Source organism: Tachyglossus aculeatus, chromosome 14 (assembly GCF_015852505.1).
Source record: "Tachyglossus aculeatus isolate mTacAcu1 chromosome 14, mTacAcu1.pri, whole genome shotgun sequence".
Taxonomy (NCBI): Eukaryota; Metazoa; Chordata; class Mammalia; order Monotremata; family Tachyglossidae; genus Tachyglossus; species Tachyglossus aculeatus.
The window spans coordinates 47,358,179-47,371,963 of record NC_052079.1 but is presented as its reverse complement, the minus strand read 5'-3'; the positions used below and the strand labels follow the sequence as shown (position 1 = coordinate 47,371,963).

Here is a 13,785-nt window from a genome sequence, read left to right as displayed (position 1 = left end):
GGCGAAGCTCCCTGGGATCTTTGATTGAGAAACATTATGAAGCCACAGCAGGGAAACCGACAGAGCGGGAGGAGTTAGCCCCTTCCTTCCTCTCCCCCTCGTCCCCCTCTCCATCCCACCTCCTTCCCTTCCCCACAGCACCTGTATATATGTTTGTACATATTTGTTACTCTATTTATTTATTTTACTTGTACATATCTATTATTATTACTATTATTATTATTATTACTATTACTACTATTATTACTATTATTATTATTATTACTATTATTACTCTATTTATTTATTATTACTCTATTTATTTATTTATTCTACTTGTACATATCTATTCTATTTATTTTATTTTGTTAGTATGTTTGGTTTTGTTCTCTGTCTCCCCCTTTTAGACCGTGAGCCCACAGTTGGGTAGGGACTGTCTCTAGATGTTGCCAATTTGTACTTCCCAAGCGCTTAGTACAGTGCTCTGCACATAGTAAGCACTCAATAAATATGATTGATGATGATGATGATTCTATTTATTTTATTAGTATGTTTGGTTTTGTTCTCTGTCTCCCCCTTTTAGACTGTGAGCCCACTGTTGGGTGGGGACTGTCTCTGTATGTTGCCAACTTGTACTTCCCAAGTGCTTAGTCCAGTGCTCTGCACACAGTAAGCGCTCAATAAATACGATGATGATATGTTTGTACAGATTTATTACTCTATTTTACTTGTACGTATTTACTATTCTATTTATTTTGTTAATGATGTGCATCTAGCCTTACTTCTACTTAGAACAGTGAGCCCATTGTTGGGTAGGGACTGTCTCTGTATGTTGCCAACTTGGACTTCCCAAGTGCTTAGTCCAGTGCTCTGCATCATCATCATCATCAATCGTATTTACTGAGCGCTTACTATGTGCAGAGCACTGGACTAAGCGCTTGGGAAGTACAAATTGGCAACATACAGAGACAGTCCCTACCCAACAGTGGGGCTCACAGTCTAAAAGGGGGAGACGGAGAACAAAACCAAACATACTAACAAAATAAAATAAATAGAATAGATATGTACAAATAAAATAGAGTAATGAATATGTACAAACATATATACATATATACAGGTGCTGTGGGGAAGGGAAGGAGGTAAGATGGGGGGGATGGAGGGGGGACGAGGGGGAGAGAAAGGAAGGGGCTTACTCTGCACACAGTAAGCGCTCAATAAATACGATTGATGATGATGATGATGATGAGTTAGTTCCGGGTGAGGTGGACTCGGCCGTATCTAAGGGTCATTAAATGAAGAGAGGCCCGAGCGCATAGTACGGCAGCGTTTAGTAGACTGCTCCTCACTCAGCAAGCCCCCAATAAACACCGCTGATCGATTGAAGTTGCCTCTCAATGGAGACCACCTGAGGCAGAGAATGTGATGCCTGTTCACAGAGAAATGAGAAGCAAAGTGATCAAGTGGAAAGAGCACGGGCTTGGGAGTAAGGTTTTCAAAAAAAAAAAAAACAACCAAAAACAACAACCAAAACACACACACACACACACACACACACACTCTCTTTCTCTCTCTCTCTCACACCTGGGTTCAAATCCCGGCTCCGCCACTTGTCAGCTGTGTGACCTTGGGCAAGTTACTTCCCTGGGCCTCATTTACTAAATGGGGTTTAAGACTGTGAGCCCCATGTGGGATGTCCGTGCCCGACATGATTATCTTGTATCTACCCTTAGTGCTTAATACAGTGCGTGGCACAGGGAGTGCTTAAAAAAAATATAATTTTTTTTTTTTAAAGTCACTTGAACTTCTCTGTGCCCCACTGTCCTCATCTGTAAAATGGGGATTCAATGATGCTTTCCCATATGGGAAAGGGTCTGTGTCCGATCTGATTCTCTTGCATCTATCCCGGAGCATAGCAGTAATAGCATTGTTCAAGCACTTATGTGTGCAGAGTGTTGTAAACAATAGACAGGTGGGAATTATAATAATAATAATGGCATTTATTAAGCGCTTACTATGTGCAAAGCACTGTCCTAAGTACTGGGGAGGTTACAAAGTGCTCAGGTTGTCCCACGGGGGGGCTCACAGTCTTAATCCCCATTTTACAGATGAGGGAACTGAGGCACAAAGAAGTGAAGTGACTTGCCCAAAGTCACACAGCGGACAATTGGAGGAGCTGGGATTTGAACCCATGACCTCTGACTCCAAAGCCCGGGCTCTTTCCACTGCGCCACACGGCTTCTCTAATTAGACAGGGTCTCTGACCTTTGTGCAAGCTTACAGTGGTTGGCACATTGCACACACAGGAAACACTTAAAGCGCTTAGTACAGTGCCTGGCACACAGTAAGTACTTCACAAATATCACAGTTACTATTAACTCGTTGTGGGTAGGAAATATGCCTGCTAACTCTGTTGTATTGGACTCTTCCAAGCGCTTAGTAACACATAGTAGCATAGCACAGTGTACAGAGCATGGGCCTGGGACTCGGAAGGTCATGGGTTCTAGTCTCAGCTCCACCACTTGTCTACTGTGTGACCCTGGGCAAGTCACTTCACTTCTCTGTTCCTCAGTTCCCCCATCTGTAAAATGGGGATTAAGGCTGGGAGCCCCACGTGGGACTCGACTTGCTTGTATCCACCCCGGCACTTAATACAGTGCATGGCACATAGTAAGCACTTAAATACCACAATTATTATTATTATAGTACCAACCCAATCAGCGCTCAATCAATACGACTGAATGAATGAATGAATGAAAATAAAATAAAAGTCGGTGGCTTCCCAGGAACAGAAATATCAGGGAAAAGATGCATCTCTAGCAGCACATTTACTTGACAAATTGGACTTCCCAAGCGCTTAGTGCAGTGCTCTGCACCCAATCAGCACTCAATCCATACGAATGAATGAATGAAAATAAAATGAAAGTAGCTGGCTTTCCAGGAACACAAATATCAGGGAAAAGAAGATGCACCTCTAGGAGCACATTTACTTGAGGAATTGGACTTTCCAAGCGCTTAGTGCAGTGCTCTGCACCCAGTCGGCGCTCAATCAATACGACTGAATCAATGAGTGAAAATAAACTAGCAGCACATTTACTTGAGAAATTGGACTTTCCAAGCGGTTAGTGCAGTGCTCTGCACCCAATCAGCGCTCAATCAATACGACTGAATGAATGAATGAGTGAAAATAAACTAGCGGCACATTTAGTTGACAAATTGGACTTTCCAAGCGCTTAGCGCAGTGCTCTGCACCCAATCGGCGCCCAATCAATACGACTGAATGAATGAAAATAAACTAGCAGCACATTTACTTGACAAATTGGGCTTTCCGAGCGCTCAGTGCAGTGCTCTGCACCCAATCAGCGCCCAATCAATACAACTGAATGAATGAATGAAAATAAAAGTAAGTGGCTTTCCAGGAACACAAATATCAGGGAAAAGAAGATGCATCTCCAGCAGCACATCTACTTGAGAAATTGGACTTTCCAAGCACTTAATGCAGTGTTCTGCACCCAATCAGTGCTCAATCAATAAGACTGAATGAATGAATGAAAATAAACTAGCAGCACATTTACTTGAGAAATTGGACTTTCCAAGCGGTTAGTGCAGTGCTCTGCACCCAGTCAGCGCTCAATCAATACTACTGAATGAATGAATGAATGAAAATAAACTAGCGGCACATTTACTTGAGAAATTGGACTTTCCAAGCGCTTAGTGCAGTGCTCTGCACCCAATCGGCTCTCAATCAATACGACTGAATGAATGAATGAATGAATGAATATAAAATAAAAGTAGCTGGCTTTCCAGGAACAGAAATATCAGGGAAAAGAAGATGCATCTCTAGCAGCATATCTACTTGAGAAATTGGACTTTCCAAGCGCTTAGTGCAGTGCTCTGCACCCAATCAGCGCCCAATCAATACGACTGAATGAATGAATGAATGAAAATAAACCAGCAGCACATTTACTTGAGAAATTGGACTTTCCAAGCGCTTAGTGCAGTGCTCTGCACCCAATCAGCGCCCAATCAATACGACTGAATGAATGAATGAATGAAAATAAACCAGCAGCACATTTACTTGAGAAATTGGACTTTCCAAGCGCTTAGTGCAGTGCTCTGCACCCAATCAGCGCCCAATCAATACGACTGAATGAATGAATGAATGAAAATAAACCAGCAGCACATTTACTTGACAAATTGGACTTTCCAAGCGCTTAGTGCAGTGCTCTGCACCCAATCGGCTCTCAATCAATACGGCTGAATGAATGAATGAATGAAAGTAAACTAGCAGCTCATTTAGTTGACAAATTGGACTTTCCAAGCGCTTAGGGCAGTGCTCTGCACCCAATCAGCGCCCAATCAATACGACTGAATGAATGAATGAATGAAAATAAACTAGCAGCACATTTACTTGACAAATTGGACTTTCCAAGCGCTTAGTGCAGTGCTCTGCACCCAATCAGCACTCAATCAATAAGACTGACTGACTGACTGAATGAATGAATGAATATAAAATAAAAGTAGCTGGCTTTCCAGGAACAGAAATATCAGGGAAAAGAAGATGCATCTCTAGCAGCACATTTACTTGACAAATTGGACTTTCCAAGTGCTTAGTGCAGTGCTCTCCACCCAATCAGCGCTCAATTAATACGACTGAATGAATGAATGAAAATAAACTAGCAGCACATTTACTTGAGAAATTGGACTTTCCAAGCGCTTAGTGCAGCGCTCTGCACCCAATCAGCGCTCAATCAATACGGCTGAATGAATGAATGAATGAAAATAAACTAGCAGCTCATTTAGTTGACAAATTGGACTTTCCAAGCGCTTAGGGCAGTGCTCTGCACCCAATCAGCGCTCAATCAATACGACTGAATGAATGAAAATAAACTAGCGGCACATTTAGTTCACAAATTGGACTTTCCAAGCGCTTAGTGCAGTGCTCTGCACCCAATCAGCGCCCAATCAATACGACTGAATGAATGAATGAATGAAAATAAACTAGCAGCACATTTACTTGACAAATTGGACTTTCCAAGCGCTTAGTGCAGTGCTCTGCACCCAATCAGCCCTCAATCAATACGACTGAATGAAGGAATGAAAATAAACTAGCAGCACATTTACTTGACAAATTGGACTTTCCGAGCGCATAGTGCATTGTTCTGCACCGAATCAGTGCTCAGTCAATGCAACTGAATGAGTGAATGAAAATAAAATAAAAGTAGGTGACTTTCCAGGAACAGAAATATCAGGGAAAAGAAGATGCACCTCTAGCAGCACATCTACTTGAGAAATTGGACTTTCCAAGCGCTTAGTGCAGTGCTCTGCACCCAATCGGCGCCCAATCAATACGACTGAATGAATGAATGAAAATAAACTAACAGCACATTTACTTGAGAAATTGGACTTTCCGAGCGCTTAGAGCAGTGCTCTGCACCCAATCGGCGCTCAATCAATACGACTGAATGAATGAGTGAGCGAGCGAGCGGAGCGAGGCGGCGGTCCCTTTAAGGGCGAACGCTGGGGCCGGAGGGGAGGGGGGCGCAGGCCCCGCCCCCCGGCGCTGATTGGCCGAGGTCGGCCCCCGGGCCCCGCCCCCCTCCCGCTATTGGCCCAGGCTCCCGTCAATCAGGGAGGAGGGGGCGGGGCCCGGGAGGCCCCGGAGGGAGGGGGGCGGGGGAGAGGAGGACGGAGGCCCCGCTCTGAGGGGTTTGAGGGGTGTGTGGGGGCGGGGGGAGGGAAGGGACACGGGGCCCCGGACTCACCGATCCTTTGGCCGACCGGAGAGCTGAATGGATTCCCCAACAGAAACTCCATCGCTGACAACGCCAACGCCGCCGCCGCCGGGCCCGCGGATCAGCTGACGCCAACCGCCGGGGCCCCGTCACGTGACCCGCCCCCCGCCCCGCCCCCTGACGCGCGCGCCCGCCCGCCCGCGGGGGTGACCTCACGCCCGACGTCGGACGTCGCCCGTGACGTCATAGGCGCCGGGAAGGGGGGCGGGCGCGCGAGCCGGAGCCGCCTCCCCATTGGTCCGCTCCCTCCCGTCGGGGACCACGCCCTCCCGCCCCCTCACTCATTCATTCATCGATTACTCATTCACTCATCCATCCATTCACTCATTCATGCATTCATTCATCAATTACTCATTCATTCATTCATTCAGTCGTATCCATTATTGGTTCTTTCCCTTCTAGCAGGGACCACGCCCTCTCGCCCCGTCACGCATTCATTCATTCATCTATTACTCATTCATTCACTGCCTCATTCATTCATTCATTCACTACCTAATTCATTCTTTCACACCCATCCATTCATTAATTCATCCATTCAGCCACTAATCCATTCATTCATCCATTACTCATTCATTCATTCGATCGTATTTATTATTGGTCCGTTCTCTCCTGTCAGGGACCACGCCCTCCCGCCCCCTCACTCATTCATTCATTCATTCATTCATTCATCTATTACTCATTCATTCATTCACTACCTCATTCATTCATTCACTTATCCTTCCATTCACTAATTAATTCATTCATCCATTACTCATTCATTCATCCAACCGTATTTATTATTGGTCCTTTCCCTCCTGCGAAGGACCACGCCCTCCCGCCCCCTCACTCATTCATTCACTCATTCATTCATCCATTCATTCACTAATTCACTCATTCATCCATTACTCATGCATTCAATCATATTTTCATTTAATTGTATTTATTGAGCGCTTACTGTGTGCAGAGCACTGTACTAAGCGCTTGTATTTATTATTGGTCCTTTCTTTCCTGCCAGGGACCACACCCTGCCACCCCCTCACTCATTCATTCATTCATCCATTCATTCACAAATTCATTCATCCATTTATTCACATTCATCCATTACTCATTCATTCACTCAATTGTATTTATTATTGGGCCTTTCCCTCCTGTCAGGGACCACGCCCTCCTGCCCCCTCATTCATACATTCACTCACTCATTCATTCATTCATTCATAATGGCATTTACTGTGTTCAACCCTATTTGCTTGTATCCACCCCAGTGCTTAGTACAGAGCCTGGCATCTGGTAAGCGCTTAACAAATACCATAATTATTATTATTGCTTTTTTAAAAAATGGTATTTGTTAGGCGCTTACCAGGTGCCAGGCACTGTACTAAGTGCCAGGGTGGATAAATCAGGTTGGATCAGGTTGGAGGTCCCTGTTTCACATGGGCCTCACAGTCAATCAATCAATCAATCAATCGTATTTATTGAGCGCTTACTGTGTGCAGAGCACTGTACTAAGCGCTTGGGAAGTCCAAGTTGGCAACATATAGAGACGGTCCCTACCCAACAGCGGGCTCACAGTCTAAAAGGGGGAGACAGAGAACAAAACCAAACATACTAACAAAAGAAAATAAATAGAATAGATATGTACAAGTAAAATAAATAGAGTAATAAATATGTACCAATCGTATTTATTGAGCGTTTACTGTGTGCAGAGCACTGTACTAAGTGCTTGGGAAGTCCAAGTTGGCAACATATAGAGACGGTCCCTACGCAACAGTGGGCTCACAGTCTAAAAGGGGGGAGACAGAGAACAAAACCAAACATACTAACAAAAGAAAATAAATAGAATAGATATGTACAAGTAAAATAAATAAATAGAGTAATAAATATGTACCAATCGTATTTATTGAGCGCTTACTGTGTGCAGAGCACTGTACTAAGCGCTTGGGAAGTCCAAGTTGGCAACTTAGAGAGACAGTCCCTACCCAACAGCGGGCTCACAGTCTAAAAGGGGGGAGACAGAGAACAAAACCAAACATACTAACAAAATAAAATAAATAGAATAGATATGTACAAGTAAGAGTAATGAATATGTACCAATCGCTTACTGTGTGCAGAGCACTGTACTAAGCGCTTGGGAAGTCCAAGTTGGCAACATCTAGAGACGGTCCCTACCCAACAGTGGGCTCACAGTCTAAAAGGGGGAGCCAGAGAACAAAACCAAACATACTAACAAAAGAAAAGAAATAGAATAGATATGGACAAGTAAAATAAATAAATAGAGTAATAAATATGGACTATAAATATCGTATGATTGTATTATTATTATTGTAAATAAATATCGTATTTATTGAGTGCTTACTGTGTGCAGAGCACTGTACTAAGCACTTTGCCACTGATGGGTTGATTAATGCCCTCTGGTAACCCGCACCATGTGAAGTTAGTTATGTAGTCTGTTGATTTTTCTCCACTCTACTAACTCCTTGCACTAATTATTTTTTAATGATACTTGCTAAGCGCCTACTAGGTGTCGGACACTCCGGTGAGTTTGGGGGTAGATTCGAGACAATGGGGTTGGACCCTGTCCCTGTCCCCTTGCGGGGCTCACAGTCCACACTCGATAGGATGCGTAAAATCATTTGGAGTTGGGAATAACTCAGGCCCTTGCCGTTTCCGTTAATAATAATAATAATAATAATAATGGCATTTATTAAGCGCTTACTATGTGCAAAGCACTGTTCTAAGCGCTGGGGAGGTTCCAAGGTGATCAAGGGGGATGGCGTGAACTGGGGAACTGAGGCAGGGGGCGGATTGAGAGCGGCCTACAGCTGGAAGTTTGGCTGGGGAGGAATAAAGGTAGCCAAGTGGACTGTAGTGGATCAATCAATCAATCATATTTATTGAGCGCTTACTGTGTGCAGAGCACTGTACTAAGCGCTTGGGAAGTACAAATTGGCAACATAGAGAGACGGTCCCTACCCAACAGTGGGCTCACAGTCTAAAAGGGGGAGACAGAGAACAAAACCAAACATACTAACAAAAGAAAATAAATAGAATAGATATGGACAAGTAAAATAAATAAAGACAGCTGGATGAAGACAGCAGATAATATAAGGTGCGTCTAGATGTGGGAGGGACTTGGAGTTCATTCAGTCGTATTTATTGAGCGCTTACTGTGTGCAGGGCACTGGACTAAGCGCTTGGGAAGGACAAATCGGCAACAGAGACGGCCCCTAATAATAATAATAATGGCACTTGTTAAGCGCTTACTATGTGCCAAGCACTGTTCTAAGCGCTGGGGGGATACAAGGTGATTAAGTTGTCCCACGTGGGGCTCACAGTCTTAATCCCCATTTTACAGATGAGGTAACTGAGGCTCAGAGAATCAATCGTATGTATTGAGCGCTTACTGTGTGCAGGGCACTGGACTAAGCGCTTGGGAAGTACCAATCAGCAGCAGAGACGGCCCCTAATAATAATAATAATAATGGCATTTGTTAAGCGCTTACTATGTGTAAAGCACTGTTCTAAGCGCTGGGGGGATACAAGGTGATTAAGTTGTCCCACGTGTGGCTCACAGTCTTAATCTCCATTTTACAGATGAGGTAACTGAGGCTCAGAGAATCAGTCGTATGTGTTGAGCGCTTACTGTGTGCAGAGCGCTGTACTAAGCACTTGGGAAGTACACGTTGGCAACATATCGAGACGGTCCCTACCCAACAGTGGGCTCACAGTCTAGAAGAAGTGAAGTGACTTGCCCAAGGTCACACAACAGACATGTGGTGGAGTCGGCATTCGAACCCATGACCTCTGACTCCAAAGCCCGGGCTCTTTCCACTGAGCCACGCTGCTTCAATGCCATCATCATCATCATACTTCCCAAGCGCTTAGTCCAGTGCTCTGCACACAGTAAGCGCTCAATAAATACAATTGATTGATTGATCATAATAATGGCATTTATTAAGCGCTTACTATGTGCAAAGCACCGTTCTAAGCGCTGGGGAGGTTCCAAGGTGATCAGGTTGTCCCACGGGGGGCTCACAGTCTTCACCCCCCTTTTACAGTTGAGGTGACCAAGGCTCAGAGAAGTCAAGTGACTTGCCCAAGGTCACACAGCAGATGTGGCGGAGTCGGGATTCGAACCCATGACCTCTGACTCCAAAGCCCGGGCTCTTTCCAACGACGGGCTCATAGTCCAGAAGGCACTGCTTTCTGTGGAGAGACGCGGGGAGCCCGGGGGACGGTTTGGAGGCGACAGATGGGCTGAGCAATCAATCAATCAATCAATCGTATTTATTGAGCGCTTACTGTGTGCAGAGCACTGTGCTAAGCGCTTGAGCAGTATTTCAGGAAGGCGATCTGTCCCACAGAGGCAGGAGGCGAGAGAGACAACTAAGGTACCAGGCCAGCGGTGAGGTGAGCATCCAACCCCTCAGCTTCAATCAGGGCTATTTACTGAGCGCTTACTGTGGTGTAGAGCCCTGGATTCATTCAATCATATTTATTGAGCGCTTACTGTGGTGTAGAGCCCTGGATTCATTCAATCCTATTTATTGAGCGCTTACTGTGGTGCAGAGCCCTGGATTCATTGAACCGTATTTATTGAGCGCTTACTGTGGTGCAGAGCCCTGGATTCATTGAACCGTATTTATTGAGCGCTTACTGTGGTGCAGAGCCCTGGATTCATTCAATCCTATTTATTGAGCGCTTACTGTGGTGCAGAGCCCTGGATTCATTCAAACATATTTATTGAGCGCTTACTGTGGTGCAGAGCCCTGGATTCATTCAAACGTATTTATTGAGCGCTTACTGTGGTGCAGAGCCCTGGATTCATTCAGTCCTATTTATTGAGCGCTTACTGTGGTGCAGAGCCCTGTATTCATTTAATCGTATTTATTGAGCGCTTACTGTGGTTCAGAGCCCTGGATTCATTGAACCGTATTTATTAAGCGCTTACTGTGGTGCAGAGCCCTGTATTCAATCAATCGTATTTATTGAGCGCTTACTGTGGTGCAGAGCCCTGTATTCAATCAATCGTATTTATTGAGCGCTTACTGTGGTGCAGAGCCCTGGATTCATTCCATCCTATTTATTGAGCGCTTACTGTGGTGCAGAGCCCTGGATTCATTGAACCGTATTTATTGAGCGCTTACTGTGGTGCAGAGCCCTGGATTCATTCAATCCTATTTATTGAGCGCTTACTGTGGTGCAGAGCCCTGGATTCATTGAACCGTATGTATTGAGCGCTTACTGTGGTGCAGAGCCCTGGATTCATTCAAACGTATTTATTGAGCGCTTACTGTGGTGCAGAGCCCTGGATTCATTCAGTCCTATTTATTGAGCGCTTACTGTGGTGCAGAGCCCTGGATTCATTTAATCGTATTTATTGAGCGCTTACTGTGGTTCAGAGCCCTGGATTCATTGAACCGTATTTATTAAGCGCTTACTGTGGTGCAGAGCCCTGTATTCAATCAATCGTATTTATTGAGCGCTTACTGTGGTGCAGAGCCCTGGATTCATTCCATCCTATTTATTGAGCGCTTACTGTGGTGCAGAGCCCTGGATTCATTGAACCGTATTTATTGAGCGCTTACTGTGGTGCAGAGCCCTGGATTCATTCAAACGTATTTATTGAGCGCTTACTGTGGTGCAGAGCCCTGGATTCATTCAGTCCTATTTATTGAGCGCTTACTGTGGTGCAGAGCCCTGGATTCATTTAATCGTATTTATTGAGCGCTTACTGTGGTTCAGAGCCCTGGATTCATTGAACCGTATTTATTAAGCGCTTACTGTGGTGCAGAGCCCTGTATTCAATCAATCGTATTTATTGAGCGCTTACTGTGGTGCAGAGCCCTGGATTCATTCCATCCTATTTATTGAGCGCTTACTGTGGTGCAGAGCCCTGGATTCATTGAACCGTATTTATTGAGCGCTTACTGTGGTGCAGAGCCCTGGATTCATTCAAACGTATTTATTGAGCGCTTACTGTGGTGCAGAGCCCTGGATTCATTCAGTCCTATTTATTGAGCGCTTACTGTGGTGCAGAGCCCTGGATTCATTTAATCGTATTTATTGAGCGCTTACTGTGGTGCAGAGCCCTGGATTCATTGAACCGTATTTATTAAGCGCTTACTGTGGTGCAGAGCCCTGTATTCAATCAATCGTATTTATTGAGCGCTTACTGTGGTGCAGAGCCCTGGATTCATTCCATCCTATTTATTGAGCGCTTACTGTGGTGCAGAGCCCTGGATTCATTGAACCGTATTTATTGAGCGCTTACTGTGGTGCAGAGCCCTGGATTCATTCAATCCTATTTATTGAGCGCTTACTGTGGTGCAGAGCCCTGGATTCAATCAATCGTATTTATTGAGCGCTTACTGTGGTGCAGAGCCCTGGATTCAATCAATCATATTTATTGAGCGCTTACTGTGTGCACAGCACTGTACTAAGCGCTCAGAAAGTACAATTTGGCAACAGAGACAATCCCTACCCAACAACGGGCTCACATCTAGAAGGGGGAGACAGGCAACCATACAAAACAAGTAGACAGTGGTAATACTAATGATAATGATGGCATTTATTAAGCGCTTACTATGTGCAAAGCACTGTTCTAAGCGCTGGAGAGGTTACAAGGTGATCAGGTTGTCCCATGGGGGGTTCACAGTCTTAATCCCCATTTGACAGATGAGGGAACTGAGGCCCAGAGAAGTGACTTGCCCAAAGTCACCCAGCTGACAATTGGCGGAGCCGGGATTTGAACCCATGACCTCTGACTCCAAAGCCCGGGCTCTTTCCACTTTGGTAGATGCGATCCCTTTCCACAGAGAAGCAGTATGGCTTTAGTGGAGAGAGGACGGGCCGGGGACTCTGAGGGAGCTGGGTTCAAATCCCGGCTCCGCCGCTTGTCTGACGTGTGACCTTGAGCAAGTCACTTAACTTCTCTGTGCCTCAGTGCCCTACGGGGGACAAGGGACAGCCCCGTTATCTTGCATCGAGAAGCAGCGTAGCTTAGTGGGAAGACCACAGCCCTGGGAGTCAGAGGTCATGGGTTCAAATCCTGGCTCCACCACTTAGCTGTGTGACTTTTGGCAAGTCACGTAACTTCTCTGGGCCTCAGTTCCCTCATCTGTAAAATGGGGATTAAGACTGTGAGCCCCCCCGGGGGACAACCTGATCACCTTGTAACCTCCCCGGCGCTTAGAACAGTGCTTTGCACATAGTAAGCGCTTAATAAATGCCATCATCATCGGGAAGCAGCGTGGCTTAGTGGGAAGACCACAGCCCTGGGAGTCAGAGGTCATGGGTTCGAATCCCGGCTCCACCACTTGTCAGCTGTGTGACTTGGGGCAAGTCACGTAACTTCTCTGGGCCTCAGTTCCCTCATCTGTAAAATGGGGATTAAGACTGTGAGCCCCCCCATGGGACAACCTGATCACCTTGTAACCTCCCCGGCGCTTAGAACAGTGCTTTGCACATAGTAAGCGCTTAATAAATGCCATCATCGGGAAGCAGCGTGGCTTAGTGGGAAGACCACAGGCCTGGGAGTCAGAGGTCATGGGTTCGAATCCCGGCTCCACCACTTGTCAGCTGTGTGACTTGGGGCAAGTCACGTAACTTCTCTGGGCCCCAGTGATCTCGTCTGTAAAATGGGGATGAAGACTGTGAGCCCCCCGGGGGACAACCTGATCACCTTGTAACCTCCCCAGCGCTTAGAACAGTGCTTTGCACATAGTAAGCACTTAATAAATGCCATCATCATCGGGAAGCAGCATGGCTTAGTGGGAAGACCACAGGCCTGGGAGTCAGAGGTCACGGGTTCAAATCCCGACCACCACTTGTCAGCTGTGTGACTTTGGGCAAGTCACTGCTCTGTGCCTCAGTTCCCTCATCTGTAAAATGGGGATGATGACTGTGAGCCCCATGTGGGACAACCTGATCATCATCATCATCAATCGTCTTTATTGAGCGCTTACTGTGTGCAGAGCACTGTCCTAAGCGCTTGGGAAGTCCAAGTTGGCAACACATAGAGACGGTCCCTACCCAA

General features: G+C 45.8%; 1 protein-coding gene across 4 annotated transcripts in view; it reads right to left on the bottom strand.

Annotated features, from left to right (window-relative positions):
- The window catches only part of TOM1 (target of myb1 membrane trafficking protein), a 50,948-nt gene extending 45,130 nt beyond the window's left edge, over positions 1–5,818 (bottom strand). For all 4 annotated transcript variants that reach the window (XM_038756734.1, XM_038756736.1, XM_038756735.1 and 1 more), the window contains exon 1: positions 5,742–5,818. In XM_038756734.1, the coding sequence (XP_038612662.1) occupies positions 5,742–5,793 (52 nt within the window). In that variant the 5' untranslated portion in view covers positions 5,794–5,818. The remainder of the gene's footprint in view (positions 1–5,741) is intronic.
- Positions 5,819–13,785: the final 7,967 nt, after the last annotated feature.